At 43.0% G+C, this 21,144-nt stretch overlaps 1 protein-coding gene across 5 annotated transcripts in view; it reads right to left on the reverse strand.

Moving 5' to 3' along the window:
- The window catches only part of LOC138199327 (WD repeat-containing protein 37-like), a 25,139-nt gene extending 4,020 nt beyond the window's left edge, over positions 1–21,119 (reverse strand). Inside the window, exons 1-12 of one of the 5 annotated variants that reach the window (XM_069151342.1) lie at positions 21,030–21,119; positions 19,200–19,474; positions 16,607–16,703; positions 16,360–16,455; positions 15,583–15,647; positions 14,418–14,498; positions 10,292–10,430; positions 9,776–9,847; positions 8,777–8,821; positions 8,522–8,598; positions 8,136–8,370; positions 6,868–7,009 (exon numbers count right to left, since the gene is read on the reverse strand). In XM_069151342.1, the coding sequence (XP_069007443.1) occupies positions 6,868–7,009; positions 8,136–8,370; positions 8,522–8,598; positions 8,777–8,821; positions 9,776–9,847; positions 10,292–10,430; positions 14,418–14,498; positions 15,583–15,647; positions 16,360–16,455; positions 16,607–16,703; positions 19,200–19,352 (1,202 nt within the window). In that variant the 5' untranslated portion in view covers positions 19,353–19,474; positions 21,030–21,119. The other 4 variants (XM_069151344.1, XM_069151343.1, XM_069151345.1 and 1 more) reach the window with 4 other exon arrangements.
- Positions 21,120–21,144: the final 25 nt, after the last annotated feature.

A 21,144-nucleotide genomic window follows, 5' to 3' on the forward strand; every position in this document is an offset into this window, starting at 1 on the left:
GTGCCTTAAAGACGCAGACACAAAACTTTTCCAGAGATGGAAAACAATATTCAGACCCGTCCTTAAAACCACAAAAATATCTTCATCTAGATATCAAAATTGCAAAAAAAAAAAACCCAAAAAACCTGAAATGTGTAACGTGGCCCTTTACACATCTGATAATACAATTTTATATCAAATACCATATTAAAAATGGATATTAAGCTCGTCTTCCACAGACAGAGTGCCGTTATTGCTCCTCCACCTGAGCCATGAGACGTCACGTGAAGACGGAGAGGTGCGACGTCCGAACGTCACCGCTGATCGGTTTCTTCATTTGATTCTCCAATTTAAAACCCGGTGTCGCCTTCCCGCCTGGACCTCGTGATGGCTTCGAAAGTGACTCGAAAGCGTCCGCGCCGGCGAAACGTGTCGGAGCTGTCAAGACGCCGTTAAAGACGATTTCCTCTTCTCTCTCTCTCTCAACAGTTTACACGCAATTACAGTTACTCTCGTGCAGCGTGTGTTCACCAAACACAGCGAGGACACGCCACTTCAGGAAAGTGATCAAAATGACATGTGGGAGGGAAGATAAGAGGCTGCTGGCGTTGGGTAAACACAATCTCCTGAAAGCTGTCTGTTGACTTTCAACATCTCCAAACCATCTCAAACCTTTTCCGTCCGACGAGCCCGCCCCCCCCCACTTCCCCCCGCTGCAAATATGATCTAATAACTGTATTTTATACAATACTTTCAGCTGACTGTATCCGATAACTAATTACAATTCAAAGTGTTCATTTGTGAACCGTCTTCGTCTCAAAACGGTTACTGTTGATTATTTACTTACTGTTGCTCTCTTTATTTTATCCATCACTCCTATTGATTTAATCTGTTCATCCATTACGTGATGCTAATTATTCAACCTTGTTTATTGATTACATGTAGCGAAATCTATTTAAAAACTGTTAATTCATCACCTTTAGCTAATTATTCAACAGCTATGCATGACTTAATCATCAACTTCCATTATTTATTTTTTTACAATTTTGTGCAACAACTGAGCTTTTACTTTTGCTGACTAACAAGTTCGCTTCCTGCCTAGTTATCACACAATGTGGCTATATTTTTTTTGATCCTTTATTAAATCACAATTTCTGTTTCAGTCTAAGGGATCCTTGGAGCTTCTGACGTGTCTGTAAAAGCCCGGCTGACTGTGTTCCCGGAGATGCAGTTACACAGTCGTATGCTTTGTAAGCTCGAATACCCCAAATGACAAATATTGTCGAGTTTTGACGGGAAACGACCTGCAGCACAGGTAAACCTCGGCTTGATGTTGAAACTATTAAATCAGCCTTTAACCAACTGACATTGATCAGCACACGCATTGAAACTCTTCCGAAGCTCTAACTACATTTAGAAAAACACTCCACTTCAACGCCGGGTCGCTGATTGGTCCGCCCTTCAGTGTAAACGCCAACAGGCTCTCCAGACTATAATCACAGCTAATAAATACCGAGACCGTGAGTGTAGAAAGTAGCGCAAGGCCATAAAAAGGTTTCGCAATATTTTCAGTTTGAGATTTTGACTGCCTGACGTGCCGTTAAGGAGCGGTAGCAACGTGGAAGTCATAACAACGTGTGGAAGAACAAGAAAACTCGTGTGTGTCACCGACTTCAAACTTTCAACCAGAAAAAGGTCAGCAATCAAAAGCTTTTCCGGCTTTGCATTTACCACTGTTCATTTATGAAATCTAAATATGTAAAGCTTGTATTACATCATGTTAGCAGCTCTGCTGGGCAGACTGGAGGCAGCAGTGTTCTTTATATGCGTACAGCGTCCTCATCCTCCCACGCCGTTTATGTCCAACCAGCCGTGATGCTCTGCTCCACATGTGAGCACTAAGGTCAGGCCTCCCCATTCATTTAATAGACCGTTAATATTTCCAGTCTATTACTGTATGTCACTCGCTCGCTGCCTTTTGTTCCTGCGCATTCATGGGAGGAAATAAAAAAAATAAAAAAATAAATTAAAAAAAAAAGAAGCTGGATGGGTTTTCTGATTCTTCTCTTCACACATACACACACACACACACACACACACACACACACACACACACACACACAACGGCACCATCTTGGGTTCTACATCCAGTCTTTCTCACTAAAACCGGCTTCCCCCTTAATTCAAACTGACACGGCATTAAGGGCTAATTAGCGGACTAAACTTTGTCCTATTAGAGAGGCCGGGGCTCAAGGAAACTGCTGTATCGTTACAGGCACCTTCTGACACTGCAGGGTACAACAGCCCACCTGGGAGCACAAGAGGTGCGGGGAGAGACGGCGAGGGCGGGAAAAGATAGGAGGTTGGTGCTGGGTGGGAGGTGTGTGGGGAGCGTAATCAGACAAGGTAATTGATTAAAAGGTTGATTAAGGTTAAAGGGTTTTTAGAGCGGGTGTGAGGAGGGAGGGGAGTCTTCAGTGGTACTTAATGCTCTGCAGAGCCTCTGACGGACAAGGTCAGGACTCCTCGCGACTGGAGACTCGGGGAGCCGGAAAGGGACAGCGACGGGGACACAGAGGAGGAATCATGTGACCTCTCTGCAGCCGGAGGAGTTAAAGCGGGATGAACGTCTCGCTAACGACGAAGCCCAGAGGTCCCTGAAACACACAGAGGCGGCACACAAGAGGGTGAAAGTGGGCAGATTTCGGGAACACCTGAGAGACGAGGCATGATAGGAGACGACGTCCTACCACAGCTCGTCCTCTGAAAAATGAGGCCGACGCAGAAGTTCCTTAAGCTGCAATACCAGCGATGGCCACCGGAGGTCGGCTCCAAAAAGCCTCCGGCTCCATAGACTGCCATTCAACTTCTGACACGAATATTTGAAGTCAATACATTTCTTCCACGAGTTATTTTGGTTTTTCTAGCTAAAGTCGCTCCTTCTTATTCGTTTTCTGGCCGTCCATCTGAAAATAATCCCGGCATTAAATCGAAAATAAAATTTAAAAAGTGTTTTTGGGGGCGTGTCTGTTTGATTGACAGGCCTGTGGTGCAGTCAGGTCACAGCTATCGCTGGGCGGGACGAAGTATCACCGAGTGTCCAATCAATCAGTCAGACCCACCCCCCACATTATTACAGTTATATTTAGCTCCCTGTTGTCGACTGATTTATCTTTTTTATGTGTTATAAAGCAAATATCAGATAAAAGAGGTGGATTAAAGACTTTGTAAAATAGTTCCTAAAAAGATTCATTTATTTTTATTGACATTTTTGGCATTACAGCAGAATAATTTGTCATTTCTAGTATTTATTTTTACTCCTGTTTTAAGCTGCTTCCCGTGAACAGCGGGTATAATGAGGTTTATGCACACTGACAGAGAAATCCATAAATGCATATTTAACTTTATCTTTGGCTTACTGTTTTTAGCTTTGAGGGAACAATAAAATATAGAAATTTAATTTCATTGGACAACGAAGATGCTAAATATTCATTTTATTTGACTAACTCAGCCTGCTGAAGCCTCTTATAAAGTCTGAATCAATAACTTATGATCATTTCAAAGTTAGAAAAATTATGCTTAAGAAAAATTATTATTATTTCAAAATGCTGACCCACAAGTGAAAATGCAGTAACATGTCTGCAACGTGGAGGAAGATCACGAAACAATCAACTGGGACACAAAACTAGAAGGAAAGCAGGCGATGACCAAACAGTTCTCTGTTAGTTCTCCTCATCTCCCCTTAATCTATTTAAATCTGACAGCCAAACTGGAGTATTTGCTCTGTCGGTGAGTCTTTGGTCCCGTTTTTAAATGACCGGATGACACGCTCATCGGAAGTGTTCCAGGTCCAAGTGTTCGAGACCGGAAGGCAAAAAGAGTAAATCAAAGAGCCAAAGGTAGAAATGGAAATGAAACATCTCGGAGGAGGTTCGAGAGCACTCTGTTATTTCTGCTGCCGCAAAACTGACAGTCGCTGAGAACTTGGTAAGTGCTGGTGTGTTCCTCCAGAGACAAGGTGTCCAATCTGCATGCACACACACACACACACACACACACACACACACACACACACACACACACACACACACACACTTGCATTTCTACCAGTCGCGATCAAATGCCTCTGAAAGCCGTCGATGGCAGCGGAGACAAACGTGACATGGCACTCCGTTTGTAGAGCAAGTCCGCTGTCATTTCTCGTTTGCTCTCGGCCGTTTTGTGAGCTCGCGTGCAGTTGTCATTACACTGCAATTACGACGGGGAGGTGGGATGGAGGGCGCGTGCTGCACTTTTAGCTGCCGAGCTTCGCTGTCAGGGAGCGTTAGCTGTAATTGCCGGTGAAGACGGTGGAAACGAGAGGCTGTCTCCCCTCCAGCTCTCAACCTCTTCTGCCTATTAAACCGTTCACACTCTGCTCTCCGCCGCCGTTTCCACAGGAGGGACGCGGAGATGATTCCATTTAACGCCACACTGTTATGCCGTATTGGGAGAATTAGCCAGAGAGATGGCAACCTGATGCTGTTGTAGGATGTGGACAAAAAAAAAAAAACACTCTCACAAGCTGGAGAGTAGAAAAGGTGGAGGGAGTGAAAGGTGTGTTTCGGTGTAAATGTGACATTTTATAACAAGACCTCAAACAAATACAACTGGATTCCCCAGAAGTTCTTTCTTATGTCCTGTCTGCATAACTCTCACTCACATACACTGTTCTCCTTCCAAATGTCAACATCTGTTGGGTTTTTTTGTTCTCGAAAACAACAAAACAAATATCTTTAGGCTTTCAACCTTTAGTTGGGCAAAATAAGACATAATGAAGACATCACACATGTACTTTATTATATCCAGAAAATCCTATTAATGTCCAGTAATCCAGCTGCATAATACAAACTGAGAGTACGTTAGTGCTGTTAAAGCTGTAATGTAAAGCGGTAAAATGGGACACGATGTTCCCATCGTCAAAAAAGTGACTAATGGGGTCAATGACTGTTGAAGACAGTCCTGTGTAGACCAGGAGCCATCCAGCAGGCGATATTTAATTAATCTAATATTTTACCACTGAAAGTCTCCAATTCTTAATAGATTAATAGACTTTTCTGTTTGCTCCTTCCATTGAACCAAATTTGAGGATCTTGATTAATTTCTTGCACTGCAACTGTATTCTGTATTTTATGTCTTACACTTTAATTTCTGACCTTTTTATTTCATACATGCATTATCCTTTCTTTTAGCTTGTTTTCGTTTCTTTTATTTTAAAGTTTTAATCACCGTTTGTAAATATATTTTTATGGTGGGTTTCTGTTGTTTGATGTTTTTAATGCTTTTAATGGTATAATGTAAATCACTTTAAATTGCCTTGTTGTTGAAATGTGCTACACATGTTGACTTGCTTTTATATTCTGTTCTGACAACGTTAAGGAAAGAATCTGGAACCCAAAACAGAAGTTTCATTCAGTCACTTGGAGCCAAAATGATGGAAAATAGAGTCCAGGTTGAAATCTTTAAGTCTACGGGCAGTTTATGGCAGTGTTACCTGATGATCACAAATCTAGAGTGGCAATAAGTTTGTCCAATAGACTTAAAACGTATCTGCAACTAATTCATCACTTTATCTTTCAGCATATTTAAGCAAAATCGGCTGCTTTTTTTTTGTCTTATATTATAGAAAATCGAGGATCTTTGGGATCTCAACTGTCAGCTGCACAAAACATGAGATCTGAAGATGTTTTCTGGGGCTGTCTTATTTTGTGATGGGTATTTTCCCCTGTTTACTGATGACAATCAATCAAGCACTTCAAAAAGTAGATATAAAAGTTATGCAGTGGCTCCTTATTCAAACTGAACGTGTTGAGTGGCATCACGACTCTTACTCAAGAATACGGCAGATAAACAGCTTCTAAACGTTTGTCCAGTCTTCATCCACTCAGTTTTCTCTGTTTTTCAGTTTGACAACAGAAGTTGGGGGAATCCTGAGAAACTCGAAGGTCTGGGGGAGCTTCTTTTTTTGTTGCTTTGCTTTAAATGCACCACTGAAGGGTGAGAGAGGAAGTGGCCGTTTGGGAGGGGAATGAGGATGGAGGGAAGGGAAGGAGGAGGGCTGTTGTTAACTGTGAAACACTGGTGCTTAATCTCATTACAACAATTGTCTATGGGAGAGAATTAGAGTGGGATCTGCAGGAATTATACATGTTGGGGTCGTACATAATGAGCTCCACGTAATCCTCCCACTTTGCAATCAAAGGCTGCCAGAGAGCACCAGCCAGCCAGCACACACATGTAGAGAGACACACACACACACACACACACACACACACACACACACACACACACACACACACACACACACACACACACTCACTCTCTCTCTACTTAGGCCTTTTAAAGAGCGCTGCCATTGAAAGCCACAGACGAGCCGAACAGTCATCGTTTTGAAATGAGCGGCTGCAATTGAGTGTTAACAGCAAGCGAAGTGCCAAATTACACAGAGTGGAGGATTAACGCAAAAAACGGACAGATAAATGAACAGGAGAGCGAGGGAGGAAGAGAGGTAGGAAGAGGCAGAGAGGACAAAGACGAGCAAACTGTCGGAGTGAGGAGAAGTGCTCAGTAATGAATGAGAGGCAAGTGGGGGGGATTTGGCTTAAAGCAATAGGGTCTGTAAATTAATGTAAAATGGAGAAGAAAAAAACTCAGCAAGTGCTGGAAGGAATCTCAGAGCAGATAGATGCTACAACACCACCCTGTGGACACAATAAAGACTGCACCTACTCACAACCACATGGAAACAAGCAGTGTGTGTGTGTGTGTGTGTGTGTGTGTGTGTGTGTGTGTGTGTGTGTGTGTGTGTGTGTGTGTGTGTGTGTGTGTGTGTGTGTGTGTGTGACTTACTCTGTGTGTCCCTGGAAGACGTTGACAGAGTGGATGGACGGGTCTCTGAAGTCCCACAGTCTGAAGGTGGTGTCTCTGGATGAAGTGACCACCAGCCGCTGGGTGGGGTGGGTGCAGCAGTGGGTCAGCTCCTGGTCATGACCTTCACACATAATACATAATAACACCTTCAGACACATAATAGTATAATACTCCACTCCTTCCACGTGGGCATCATCAGATGATTCTTACAGTGAAACATGGTTTCTACAGGGAGAACATAGAAATTTATATAAAGCTTCTTAAAGGAATAGTTTTTGAAATTATGGTGTTTTGCCAAATGTTAGATAAAAAAGACTGATACCAATCTTACATCTACATGCTTGAAGCAAAGGGACAGTCAGAAGCAAGTTAGCTTAGCTTAATGTCTGGAAGATAGACTGTATATAAAAGCGGACGTAGCTTCCAGGTCTGAAAAGTGAGGCCAATGCAAAAGTGCCATAAAGTGCAATACCACCGAGGGCCACCAGGGGCTCTAAAAAGGCCCCATAGACTCCTATTCAATTTCTTTCATGAAATACAAAGTCAACAAATGTTTTCCACAAGTCAATATGGTGTCATTCACTAAATTTACAGTTTTCCGGTGATTCATCTGAAAATAATCTATTCATTGAAAAAATATATTAGGTGTCAAAAAGCAGTCTTTCTGGGGTGTTTCTGAGGTGGACGGGCGTGGTGTCCTCACGTTCCCAATCAGATCGTGTCAGATCCACCGTTCGCTCCCCCTCGGCTCATTCAAATATGCTCACTTCTGGCTCCAAAATAACAAAATGGAGGCGACCAGAAGCCGCACTTGACGCTTCAGAACGACAGTTCACAAACCAACAGGTGACATCACTGTTGGTTGCCATTTAGTCTGGAAACAAGAGGAAACTGTTGGCCTGTTGGGGCTGCTGTGTCCAAAATCCCCTTTTCCACTCATCACATATTATACATTATAACTACACACAAGGCACAAAAACATGCCTCTCTTTTAGGCCGAGTATCTAAATATAAAGGGAATATTTTCAGAAAGATCAACACAACACTGATCAGAAGGAGTGAATTTGGTGCATTGACTGTATTGTATTGTGTTTAACGAGAAAAGTTGATGTTTTTTTGATGCGAGTCTATTGAACCTAGATGTTATTTTTGGAGCCAGCTTCTCATCCATTTAATATATACAGTTTATGCAAGAAAACCGCGTACTGCGCTGCACTGCGACATAACGTTTAAGCCACTTTACACACCAGTGAGTGTGTGAACCAGCTCCGTCGTCTCCACCTCATACAGGTTGGCGGCTCGATCCCAGGAAGCTGACACAACTTGTCGGCCCCCCACCAACCAATCAGCTGCGATCACTACGCCCTGGTGGCTCTTCAGGGTTGCCGTAGCAACCCGGACTGTGGGAACCTCGCAAGGGCCCTCGCCGTCCACTTCCCCTTCCTCTCTGTCTGACGAGTCCTGGTCATCATCGCATAGGGCCTGAGGAAGGACGCACAGTAGTTACATCGCTGCACACAGAAGAGAAAGACTGTGACAGCTTGGGTCTCGTTCTGGTGTGATTCATTTGTCACGGAGAGTAAAGTGACCCATATTAGAAACCCCGGGAAGAGAGCAGTCCATAAATACTCACACTGACATCTGGTGGCGGCTGGGGGACAGGAAGCTGCACCATGTAGCGCCAGATGTGAGCCGTCTGGTCCCCGGAGGCTGTGGAAACATGTGGCGGTACACGTCAACAAAACCACGCGGCACGTTCACATCCACACGCACAAGTGACCGCTGGAGACAACAGACGCAGCGGAAAATGACTGAAATAGTCACGAGGAGAACAAACCTGTTGACACAGGTGCTGCGTTAAATGTAGTCAAATCAAACATGCGCGTACCTGTGAGGGCCATCTGCTCTGTGGGGTGGAATTTGATGGAGTTGACTGTAACAAAAGGGAACAACGATGAGACAGAGTTACATCAAGTAATCCGGTCATCTAACAAGCCGAGTGGGAAAATGTTGACAGACGTAGTTATACTTTAAAAAAAAAAGAAGAAAAAAAATTATGACTTATGAAGAGAATTATTATTATTATTATTATTTTGTATCCATCTTATTTTATTGTATATATATTTGTAATTTCTTTGTAATTGTGTGCACCTTTTTTTTTTTTTTTCCCCTAAAAATGTTTCTATGCTGCTGTGACGACTAAATGTCCCCGCTGTGGGATTAATAAAGTCTAATCTATCTATCTATGAACCAGCTAGCACTTAATAAAATACGATATGACATAATTATTTAATTATTAATAATTAAAATAATGCTGCAGGAGCGCATCAGACCACGCTGTCACTTTTTTTTCCACCAAGTGAGGAAATAAAATGTTCATTAAAGTTGTTGAATTCTGTGTTAATACAAACTCAACACTTCATGTATCGTTTTCAAATCCAGTGCTTTCTAGTGTTGAAGAAGGCAGAAGCTCTTCATATCTGAAAAATAAATACTTTTATTGTGAAACATTTGCAGGAACCTGTTGTGATTAAAATTGGCCAATCACACTTCCGATGAGTAAATCCAAAATAACTGTGGAAAATAGTGCGATTATATTATTGACCTTATTAAATTAAAGCGATTAAAAAATCTGGGCTACGTTAGTGGACACACACACAACCTTAAGAAAGAAACCACAGCGTAACAGTGTGTGTGTGCATCAAAGGTGCGCTCGGGTACTTTAACAAATAGCACTACATCCCTGTACATGACACATTTATATGTTGCCATTTAATCCATTTAAGAAATGATTTCGTACTTTAATTAGTGAAACAAATTTGAACCTTATAATACAAAGTATTAATTCTGGAGGGATTAATTTCATCGGTCTCTTCGGTATAATTACCTGATCCTGCATGGCCGGCGTACCGCAGCAGACATTTTCCCGTCTCTATACTCCACAGCAGAGCTGAGTGGTCTGTTAGAGGGAGACAGAAGTGGACAACATGTAGATGTTCACACATTCATCGTTATCAGATGGTGATTTATTGTTGTACTGAACTGTATTTACAAACCCAACTAATCTAATCTGGTTGGATTTGGTAAAATAATGTCTGGATTATTAAACTAAATCAGGTTGAACTAGTCTCTTTCTTACAAAATAAAAATCTGACATAATTATATTTCTTTAAAACTAGTGCTCAACAGATAAGATCAATCACCTCGACTACGTTCTCGTTTGTTTCTTATTGTACCAAGACGTCACAAATAATTTGAAATGAATAAATTGATGTAAATATTGCTTGCAGCACCTGCAGTCTTCACTGATGGTTGTTCTCTACAACCGCTCTGCTCCATGTTGTCTGTGTACACAGACATTAAAGTGATTGGTTCACAGAGTGGGTAGAAGGACTGGTTGTACCTGCGGAGGCGGTGCCCAGAACCACCGGCTGAGTTCGGGTGACACTGAGGTCCCAGATCCCGTCCCGATGGCCCATGTACTCCTTGAGCAGCTGGCACAAAGGCCGGGAGCCGGCGGTGGCTTTGAAGCTGGACACAATCTGAAGAGGGAGGGAGGAGACGTGGGCGTGAGAGAGGAAAAAGAAACAAGAGAGCGGGACGGGTGTTGATCTCTGCTTCTGAACCAACAACTAACTGTGCTGCTTGAATGAGAGGCCGGTCGAATGTAAAGTAACGGTTGATGCACCGACGCAAAAGCTGTTGATTACTTTCACAAATACCAGAATATGTACAACGTAACTTACAGAGCTCATATCCTACTACATGGCAGACTGCATCCATTTCACTCACTGCATTGTTTGAGTTTATAAAGTGGGTTTGATACATGATGCTAACCATGGTGTAGAGTGAAGGGAATAATAGGACGATTTTCATTTTTGACAGGTATCACACAGTTTATTGTTGCTCTCTGACAAACAGACCAACAGTTTGTTATGTTGTTATGTATCTAAGGCCTGTATCACAAAACGGGTTAGCTACCTTGTTTGGGCATAACTCGGGAGTCATTTTCTCTTTTAACTGCGGCGGGTTAACTTCAGAAGATTTCATTAAAAACCTGTCGACAGTCTGACATTTCTCTGGAAAAACGGTGTTTCATTCCTACAGGATCCTCACAGGGACAAACCTCTGGAATAAAGTGAGAAGTGATAAAAAAGCTACACAGCCTTCAGAATAGTTGTTTTCCATGATAATTACATCAGACATAGAAGCAGGTGTGTTTCCATTCTGGGTTTAAAACAAACAGAAAGATAGTTTTCCTCAAATGAATGCATGTCCAATGACCAATTGCGGTTGCATATTAACTGTGTGCACTGTGAATTAACTCAGTTAATTATAAACAAAACATTTGAGTATTATCAGGCGTCCATTTATTTTTCAGCAAAGATTATTTGTATTGTTCCTCTTCGGTTTGGCAGCAAGAAGTGCTTTTGTTTCATCATTAACAGGTTTAAAATGTATTTCTCTCCTAAAGGTTGGTTCATTATGAAACGCTTTTGATGGGAAAAAAAAAAAAAAAAAAGGATTTGTCTCTTCCTCTTGTTTGCATTGTGGCTCCGGAAAGTCTCTGGTCAAGCAGGCTCTGAAAAGTCTCTGGGTTTCTCTCTTATTTGCAAGTGATTCCTTTTGTTTTACTTTCCGCATCTAATTGACGACTCTCCTGTGTCCTTACCTACAACCAACTCTGTCTTACCATACGAAAGCAGATACGAAGGGAATGGGGGGTGACTGTCAACTGTATAAAAGCTGCCCTGAGGAAAGCCCTGCTGGGAGAAGAGAAGGCCTGCTGAAGAGGACTGCGGAGGAGAGGACTGCTGGGGGAAACCAGGCTGGGTAGAGCCCGGCTGGGACGAGGACTATTGGGGAGGACTGCTGGAGAGCCCTGCTGTAGAGAACTGCTGGAGCCCTGCTACAGAGGACTGCTGGGGGGAGCACTGCTGGACACCTCTCTTTGAGGGTGCATGTAGTTGCTCCTTCTTGCAAGAATAAAATGTCCGATGTGTTTGATTTTGAACCGAGCCTCTTGAGTAATTTTTCTAACAGCTTTTCACTCAGACTGCTCAACATTTTGAAAATGTTGAACAAATTAAGCTCTCAAGCTGCCAGCGGGTTTTCTAGTCGAGTAAAATAAAATAAAAAACAAAAAATAAAATTACACCATGTATCAGCCAGCTACTGTAGAAACAGAAATAATTGTGGGATTTTCAACTTTCCGAGGATCCTTGAACTAATCATGTGCCCTGAACACTTCCGTCAGGGAAAACAACCAAAACAAAATTTTGAATTGTGATATTTATTGTCTTATAAACATCTTATTTAAAATTTCGCCAAAATTAAGCCGTTTGCCAGGTCTCTGTAGGTGATGCTGGGAAACCTGGAATGAGACGACTGAGACCAAGAGTCACATGATGGAAAGTTTGTGAATATTTGACTGAACTGCAGGCAGAAAGAAGTTTGTCGAGGTTGTAAAGATGTAAATAGTTCAATATGAACAGCAAGTTGGATATAGAATCCTTCTTTTTCCACTTTTTGTCAAATAAATATTCAAAGAAAACAACTTGTGCTTTTTCCTATGATTTATGACATTATGATTGTGCTGTTTCCATAGAGATGTGGGAAAAATGAGCAAAAAACCCTCAGAAACGATAGTTGATAATAATTCTGACAGTTTACAGCCTTCGCACTACATGTAATATTTGGATATGATCCTCAAGGTTCTTCTGCTTGTTTGTTTTAGTCCACATTATATCCTAAATGTTTCCGCAGCAAATGGTCAGCTCGTCGTCGTTGAAGGCAGGCAACCCAAACACTTGGACTTGGCTTTGTGATACAGGCCTCCCGATGTGAGCTGGCAAAGAGGCTGTAAACAAACACTGTTTTCATATCAACCGTGAGGTTTATGATTTCAGATCGCCCCAAACTGTGCGGCGTGTTGCCATCGAGCCCGCTCGTGTGTCTGAGTATTTTTCAGCGTGAGGAAGATGGACGGTCGCCGTGCTCGGATAAGAGCGGCGCACCTCTATAAATATCTGGCGCTCCGGTTTCACGCGGGCCGTCGGCGCCGCCGGCTTCCAGATGAACAAACCCGAGAGCGAACAGCAGTTCCACCTGTCACAGAGCGGTCCCAGCCCGAGCTGCGCATGCTGCCGCAGGCAGGCGGCTGACCGAAGCAACGAGCGCCGTTGGTTGGTAGTCGTTAGACGCGGCGGGGAAGCATCTGGTTCACGTGTGCCAGACTGTGTTAATACACACTCTCACTCTGTCCGAGTGTTTATATCCACATGACACCGCGATACCATCGCGTTCGCTTCCTGTCATTAAAACACAAAGCTCATTCAACTGGAAGTCAACCGAGTAAGTACACTGAGACTGCAGTTAGTGCAGAGCGTTAGTTTCAGGTCCCCTCAGTCTGTGCAACATTAGTTTGAGCTCACGTTTCTCAGCCAGCTGTGTAATACAGAGCAGCTAGTCGTGTCAGGAGGTTAATCTAACAAGTCCTCCCTTGATCCCGAGTATCCTCTTTTTTAGGATCGTGTCCCAGTCTTCATCTCTGGCTGCATTCAGACTGTTTGTTTGATTTAAAAAGAACATTTTGTACTGAGTGGAAGTTACAGAAGAGAGGCTCGGTGATTTGAAGCCATATTTCACTTTTCAACATTGGCAAAAAGGCTTTTAAAAGGAATAGTTCAGACATTTATGGGAATATGCTTTTTTGCTGCAAGTTGCACAAACAGATCTATTTCAATAATGTGTGTGCACGTCAAGTGGCTGGTTAGCTTAGTATAGCATAGTGACTGTAAACAGGAAGAAAGAGCTGTTTACAAAAGGTCACAAAATCTGCTTTGCAGCTATTCCAGAGCTCACAAAGTCAACAAGTCTCATCGGTTTAACTAAAACACGAGTGAAAAAAAACAAACCAATCGACTGCTTGTTATTAGCTTCTGTAACAGAGATTTGTTTTTTGGAAAGATTCACCAGGCAACCAGCAGAGACTTCAAGAAAAAGGGTTAGGGTTAACCAACTACTGGCATTAGCTTCATATTCAGTGTTCAAACACGAGAGTGATTTCCATCGTCTCATCTGTCCCTCAGCAACAAAGCAAATATGTGCATTTCCCAAAATGCTGAACTGTTCCTTAAAGAGTCTTGATGTTGCTTAGTTGAGGACACACTTGACTCCCGATAAACCTCTCCTGTGGTATGAAAAAAAACTGTTTGACTTCCACATCCATCACTTGTTTTGGCATTTTGACAGCTGACGTACTGTTTTGAAACATCTGATGGAAAGTGGTCGCCAGAGTACTGAAGGTTCTCGATCAGTAGGAGATTGAATGAAGCCAAAACATACATTATCTCGATGAAACAAATGCAGCTGTTCACCCACGTACGTGTGTGCGTGTGCGTGTGTGTGTGTGTGTGCAGAGCAAAGAAGAGATGAGGAGTCAAGGTCAGACTGGAGTTAAGCAGAGTCTCAGCCCACAGCTTTCTCCCACGATGCTTAGCGACAAACAAGAGCATTCAGGAAGTTACCCATGAATCTCCGCACAACTCCCATGTGGCCACACTAAAGTTGCGAGGTCCACCTATTTTGCTCTGGAACGTGTACAAGCGCTACATCGGCAAGAGATTAAAAAGGAACAGGTCAAGGAAGATGTCATTTTGTGGTAAATACTTAAGTTCACACAGAGTTTCCTTCATCACTTGAACTAAACTCTTTAAGTCCCTCCAGGAAATTGCAATCGCAATAATGAATGAAAATTCAACCAGTCTCTGCAATATTTGCGGGAGCAGCCGTTTCTTCACCGTAAAAAGTTCTGCTGAAGGCCTTACAGCACAAAGCAAGCCTTTCAAAATTATACTTGCTTTATCAATAAAAATCCAACCGCTCCTCTAATCAGCAAAACAAACTACTTGTTGGTCAACCAGAAGAAAAAAAAAAAACAGCAAAACAAGAGGTGACAGGATTTATGGAAAATGAGAGTTAGGCAACCAGTCGTTGTACTTGACTGCATCAGTCTAATCCTACAGTATGTGTTGAATTAATATAATTTAGAAAGCATTTAAAGCCCTTTTACAGAAGATGGAGCCTATGTTTCTATGTTTGTCATGGCCGAGGAGGTTTTTTTCTAACCTGCAGCCTTTAAATTCAGAAATAAAAGAACAAAAATATTTCCAGATAGTTCTGTGATGTGCAGAATGCTTATTGTCATAGGAAACTGTTGCATAAGGCTCTTTCTTCATGAGCTAGTAGTCGAAGAAAAATTGTCCCCAATTTCTTTTACTGACCAGCAGATTTGCTGCTGAATTTTACCGGGGGGGGGGGGGGGGGGGGGGGGGGGGGGGGAATGAAAACCCTGCAAAATAAATTAAAAAAAATTGAGAAAAGCTGCTGCTTATTTAAACATTTTTGATCAAAACAATCATAGAACAACGCAGCAAAATCGTGGAGGGACTGAATTACATTACTGCATCATTAAAGGCAAAAACAAACGAAATCCAATGAAAATATTTTTGGTCTCAGTTTCATTTCTTTGCCAAAAGTTTCCACATCCTGACCTCAGAGGAAGAGGAAGAGTCCTCCTTCCTCTCACTCAAAAACAGAGACTTTAAACGGTCCGTTACCACAGACAGGCCTGAAGCGTCACAGCTCAAATGTTTCACACATGGCAGCTCGTAGCAGCTCTGTTGAACGTACCTTGCTGGTTGAGGCCTTGTAGGTCGTCTTCAGCTTCTGTGACAGCTGACTGGTGCTGTGGCTGGCTGCGAGCCGGAGACACAAAGAACAAGGCATGAAATGCGCGACTCGCCGACAAACTATTTGGCTGCTTTTCACCGCTGCAGTAACGGCCGAGTAAAGTGTCACGACTTTAAATAGCACACGCAGATGACACGAAGCCTCGTTGCGTTTGCAGGTTTTAGCGGTCTGAACTGTCGCTCACGATGTTACCGTGAGCCTATTTTAATTTTTTGTCCTACTATTTTCTTTTTAAACAGTAACTACTGTTGGACTATAGTCTGATTCACCTGTCGCATATTCACATGTGCAGACATTTTTTCATCTTTATGAAGTGCCCTTCAACTCACGGTCTTTCTCTCGGACACAAGCAAAACTGACAATATGTTCAAAATTATATAAATATACATAAAAAACAAACAGTTGGAGTTATTTGAGAGCCTGCTGTTTATGTGAACCAGCTGATTGTAAATTGCCAGCTGGTGTATGTGGTGAGAAAGAAACCACCTCCAGTATGTTCATATTCTTTTAGCGCCGTGTTCTGATACTCATAAATAAACAGTGAGTGTATTAATTAAAACTCTTATGGGTACCAACTTCTAGGTGGATTTCGGGATTAGATATGGACTTCATTTCATTTTAGACCCAATCAATATTTCCCATCTGGATTTTCAAAGCAGTCAATGAAATGTATTAAATCCTATAAAATGTAAGAGGGATGTGTGGGGAATGGTGGACCTTTTGTTTTCAGGGCTCCCTTGGAGGGATCTCCTCCGTCAACGGTCTGTCCATCGCCGGTGAGACGCTCGTTCAGAGAGTCGATTTCCCGGCGTACTGCAACGTCAGCACAGTGACAGTAATCAAACACCGTCTGCTCTGAAAACATCCGCATAGTCAATGAACACCTGAAGATCAATACAGTGAGGTCTGTGCCCAAGAATGCAATCTCAACACGTTGGCCCGACTCCTCTTATCAGTGACTCACATTCAAGGTTTTCAATGTACAGATTCTCAAACTCGCGTTCGATCTGGCCGAACAGGTCGAGAAGGTTGCTGCGCAGGGCGAGCGGCAGCTTGGAGTCCTGGACGGACAGACAGGCGGACAGACAGAGACAGACAGACGGGGAAAAAAAGAACAAGGTTTGAATGAACCAACTAACAGAGTACAGGTCTACGTCCTCTTCATCTGTGGCTTGATGTCGTCATGTTATGTTGTTTGACAAATCTAAATTTCAGTACAGTTTTCTAAGCACGACCGATACTGGATTTTTGGATCGTTGTTGGGGATCAACAAAAATTCTGATGGATGTATTGGCCAATATTGTTTATACATGTGTTATATCTACACTATTTATAAACATATTTTAAAATGAGGTTATAAAACATTTTGGGCACTTGTGACAGAGGTATGAAATGACAGCAGGATATTTTACAGTTTATTGTTTCACACTGACATCAGTGCACTGACAGTAAAATTCACTGGGAATTTAATACTTATGAGTAACTATAAAAGAAACAAAAATAACTAAATACAAACAGAACCATTTCTAATTTACCCCAAGCATCCTTTTCTGCATATTTTCTATAATTTTTTTTTTTTTTTTTTTTTTTTTAGGGGCAGCACTGTCGCCTCACAGCGAAAAGGTTTCAGGTTCGATTCTGGGCGTCTCTGTGGAGTTTGCATGTTCTCGCTGTGCCTGCGTGGGTTCGCTCTTCTTCCTCCTACCATCCAAAAAACACGTGTCTCAGGTGATTCTACAAATGTCCCTTCGGTGTGAATGGTCTTTGTTTGTACTGTATTATCACGACTGAAAGAGAAGTTTTGGGTGACTCATAACACACGCACCACTTTAACAAAGTGAAGGCAGCCCCCACAAATCTCTAATCAAAGGCAGCTCTGTGTGTTTACTTGATTTAGTCAGACACAAACTGCACTCGTGTGGATACTCGTCTACATTTGGAGCTGCAATCTACAAACAATGAGCCGACAACAGTCCCACCAGCCGCAGCTCACCTGACTTACCTCCATGGTAAACTCCTAGATGCACCCAGTTATCAGATGTCCACCCGCCTCCATCAGACTAGAGGCGCAAAAGCTGCCATGAAAACAAAGCATTCAAAAGGCTGCATCTGACAGCACTGCTCCAGAGCTGCTGCTCAGTTTTCTACCCATCTGAGAGACGAGGATACCGAATATTCAACTGTCGCCCTTTCTGCTGTGGCACGTGTTTGAAACCTACATGACGTTAGCCCCCTGACTGAACCACATGTCAACAGACTTTGTGTAAAAAAAATAAAAAATAAAAGGTCAATTAGCAAATAACAGGCAGTCCTTATGTGTTCAAAGCTGCTTAGCTGTGGCCCTTAAATCTGCTCTGGCTAATAATGACAGCATTAAAAGTGCAGAGGAAAATGAGCTCTGTGTTATATATGAGTTCATAAAGCTGTCTGTGTATGTGGAACTTGTGCTGTGGGGGGTAGAGACCGGGTACACAAACAGAGCCAGCATGTCTTGGCAATGGACAAAAAAAGGCCTGTTGAAAAGACTAATCAGACCTGGACAAGCGGCCCATATTAAAACTTGATGAGACAACAGGCCGCTGCAAGCTGAGCTCTAGATTTCGTGGCCGATAATTCAAGGACATTGTCGAGCATAGAAAGTAAAAGCAAAAGTACTTCTATGGTCAAACAAGGACTGGGCAACGCTGACAAAACCAAGTATCACAGTTTTTAGAGTGAATAAATAAACCAAACATCCCTGTTGAAACCCAAATATCTGCCATCTATAACAAAATGACAGAATCTAAAACACTCACAAACCATTTGCTCATCTTATCTGAAAGATCACTCTAAATATTTCACGGCCAACTCCCAACAATTAAGAACCAGGATGTTCTTGATCAAACAGAAGACGTTTTTATTATCTGAGCAGCAAAGAAGCGAGAAAGTTCACTGCAACTGATCTGCATCAGGAAAAAACTGACAAGTCTTCTCTATGTGGAAGAAATAAATCAATTGTAGCTCTAATCCCAGTAACCTTGTTTGGAGAAGGTTAATCACCAACTTGATGAGAGCAGTGGGTTTTAAAAGAAAAGAATAAGTAACCAAACTGCACGTCCTCAGCAGACAGCTCATAAAAGTTCACAGAGCCTTGTTGACATTTACATTTTAACTGATGCAGGTTTTATCCAAAGTAAGATCCGGTAGCTACTTAGAAAGAAAACAAGCCTTTCCCAGGGATCAGAAATCCCAGATCAGAAGCACATTGCAGCAGCATTGAGCTGTGGATGTTGCGATATTGCAGAAAAAAATAAGAGCAATGTTTGTTTAACCGGCCGGTACTGTAACCTCATGACTGACAACAAAAGCAGCCTCACGCCAAAACAGACTGACAATCAAATTGCTAATTAACAGAGACGAACCATTCTGGCCTCTTTTTAACAAGAAACTCTGTGGGTCCCATCAACAACATATGTTATTATTAGATGTGTTTTAAGCTGTTTACCCAGCATGCAGCAGTCATAGTGTGAGTGTGTGCAAGTGAGAAAAAGCACCGGGTGCCTGTGGGTGTCCCTCACCTGTCCCTCCAGCATGTCTCCTCTCTGGACACCCGCTGGCCTCTCCTCCGTGCTGTTGGTGCGCCGGATAGACAGACTGTGAGCTTTGCGCTTCTGCTTGGGGTGCCGAGCAGCTGAAGCGGATCCGCTGGTGCTTCCTCCCTCCACAGGCATCCCTCCTACCTCGCGGGTGGCCCTGCCCCCTGCTCACACCTTACAGGAGAAGCAGGTAAACAAAGGCCAGACTCGCCGATTGGCTGGTTTGTGGGTTAGGTCTGTCAGTTGACACCACCTACCTGCAGGTAAAAGAAGGAAGAAGTTCAGGTTTACAGCCACTGCAAAGGACTGATTAAGGTAAAAGGTAGCCGTCCCCCGCAGAGATCCACACTAATATGTATTCAGTGAGACTATAGACACCTGGAATTAACATCCATCCTCTTTGATCGGATCACAAGTGGTCAGCTGTAAGTATGGCTGCTCACACTTGGCATTAACATGCGTCTCCACAAGTGTCTCTAGTGCCCACCTGGGATCAGATTTAATCTCTGCTGCTCTATAAGCACATGAACACAGAGAGAAACTCAATGAGACACGCTTGCTCAAAAGGAGCTGCACTTAATGCACCATCTATTAGAAATGTATGATGTACTTTACATCTGTAAATGTCTGAACAATCAAGTTAGTAATTCACAACATGAGCCACAAGGTTCGACCGAGTCGTGTCAGTTCAGACTGAGATCATTTAATTAGTCCAGTGGGTTTGAGAGGGTCCGGCTCTGTGCTGGGCTGTTTCAAAGCTGTACATTTGACATATTTCAGAAATTCGACAAGAGAAGCAAGCAGAAAAAAAAACTAGACCCGGACCGATCAGCTTGTGTTTTTAAATCAGGGAACAGCAGCTTTATAGTCTCGAATCTAAAGTAAATCTCTCCTGCTTTATGTACAGTTGCATATCCGTGCAGGCAGAGATCCTTGAGGGGTGAGAACTGCTTTGAGCAGAGTGGAGGGAAGAAAACATCCAAAGCCAACAAACCAGCTGTAACGTAACTGAAACACATAGAAGCACCGAGTCAGACACGAACACAGAAATGTTGCAGGAGAGCAGCATTTAGTATTTCTATTGCTTATTCAGAAGAGGTCAGTTAAGTATATGGCCCCGTCATGTGGCTCAGGACGCATTTGCATTCACACTGCTCAAAGATTAAGGCCACATACATCCCAGATGACCTCTGTAGGTGGCCTGAGCAGATCGGATCTACAAAACAAAAACAGATCCTAAATCTTTACATTTTGGAATAAATAAGCATTTACTATTAAATTGTATGTCAACCGAATTTACTACTGGCATCCGGTGAAGCCAGAGAGACCTTCATTCACCGGCTGAAGAGAGCCTCTGCTCGCCCACAAACATCTCCACGTTAAATTCACAAAAATCTTAATGAAGTTCGGCGTCGCGCTGCAGCGGTGACCGAGCGTCAAAAACCCACCGAGCCGAGAAACTGGACGCAGGACGTGAACACACGTCTATTACTTCACCGTTATACCCTTGAGCCGCCTCGATGAACGACTCACCGCCGTGCCCGCCTCTCTGAGCTCACACCTGGCCAGCAGCGACCTCTGCAAGCCCAGTTAGCTGCAGGCTAGCCGTGCTAGCTGCCACATATCCCCGCTCACACACATCACGGCAGCTCGAAGACGCGGACTATCTAAAACAAAATAATAATTATGTAAAAGCTAAGTCACCTCGACGTGTTTGACTTACGCATGACGTCAAACACGTGACAGTTTAACGAGTAGTGGAAGCGTGATCCGGAAATCTCGACACATCACGGATTTAAGAAGGGCACTCACTTTCCGTGTCACGTGGTTTGGTGTTTGCACTTTGTCAGCCAATGGGCAGCCGCGCCGCCGGCGGGACAGCGAATGAAAAACCGGTGACGTCAAACCCAGGAACGAAGGCCAGGTC

The sequence above is a fragment of the Embiotoca jacksoni genome, unplaced genomic scaffold (genome assembly GCF_022577435.1).
Source record: "Embiotoca jacksoni isolate LCO1_2020_lvr unplaced genomic scaffold, fEmbJac1.0.p SCAF_17, whole genome shotgun sequence".
Classification (NCBI taxonomy): domain Eukaryota; kingdom Metazoa; phylum Chordata; class Actinopteri; family Embiotocidae; genus Embiotoca; species Embiotoca jacksoni.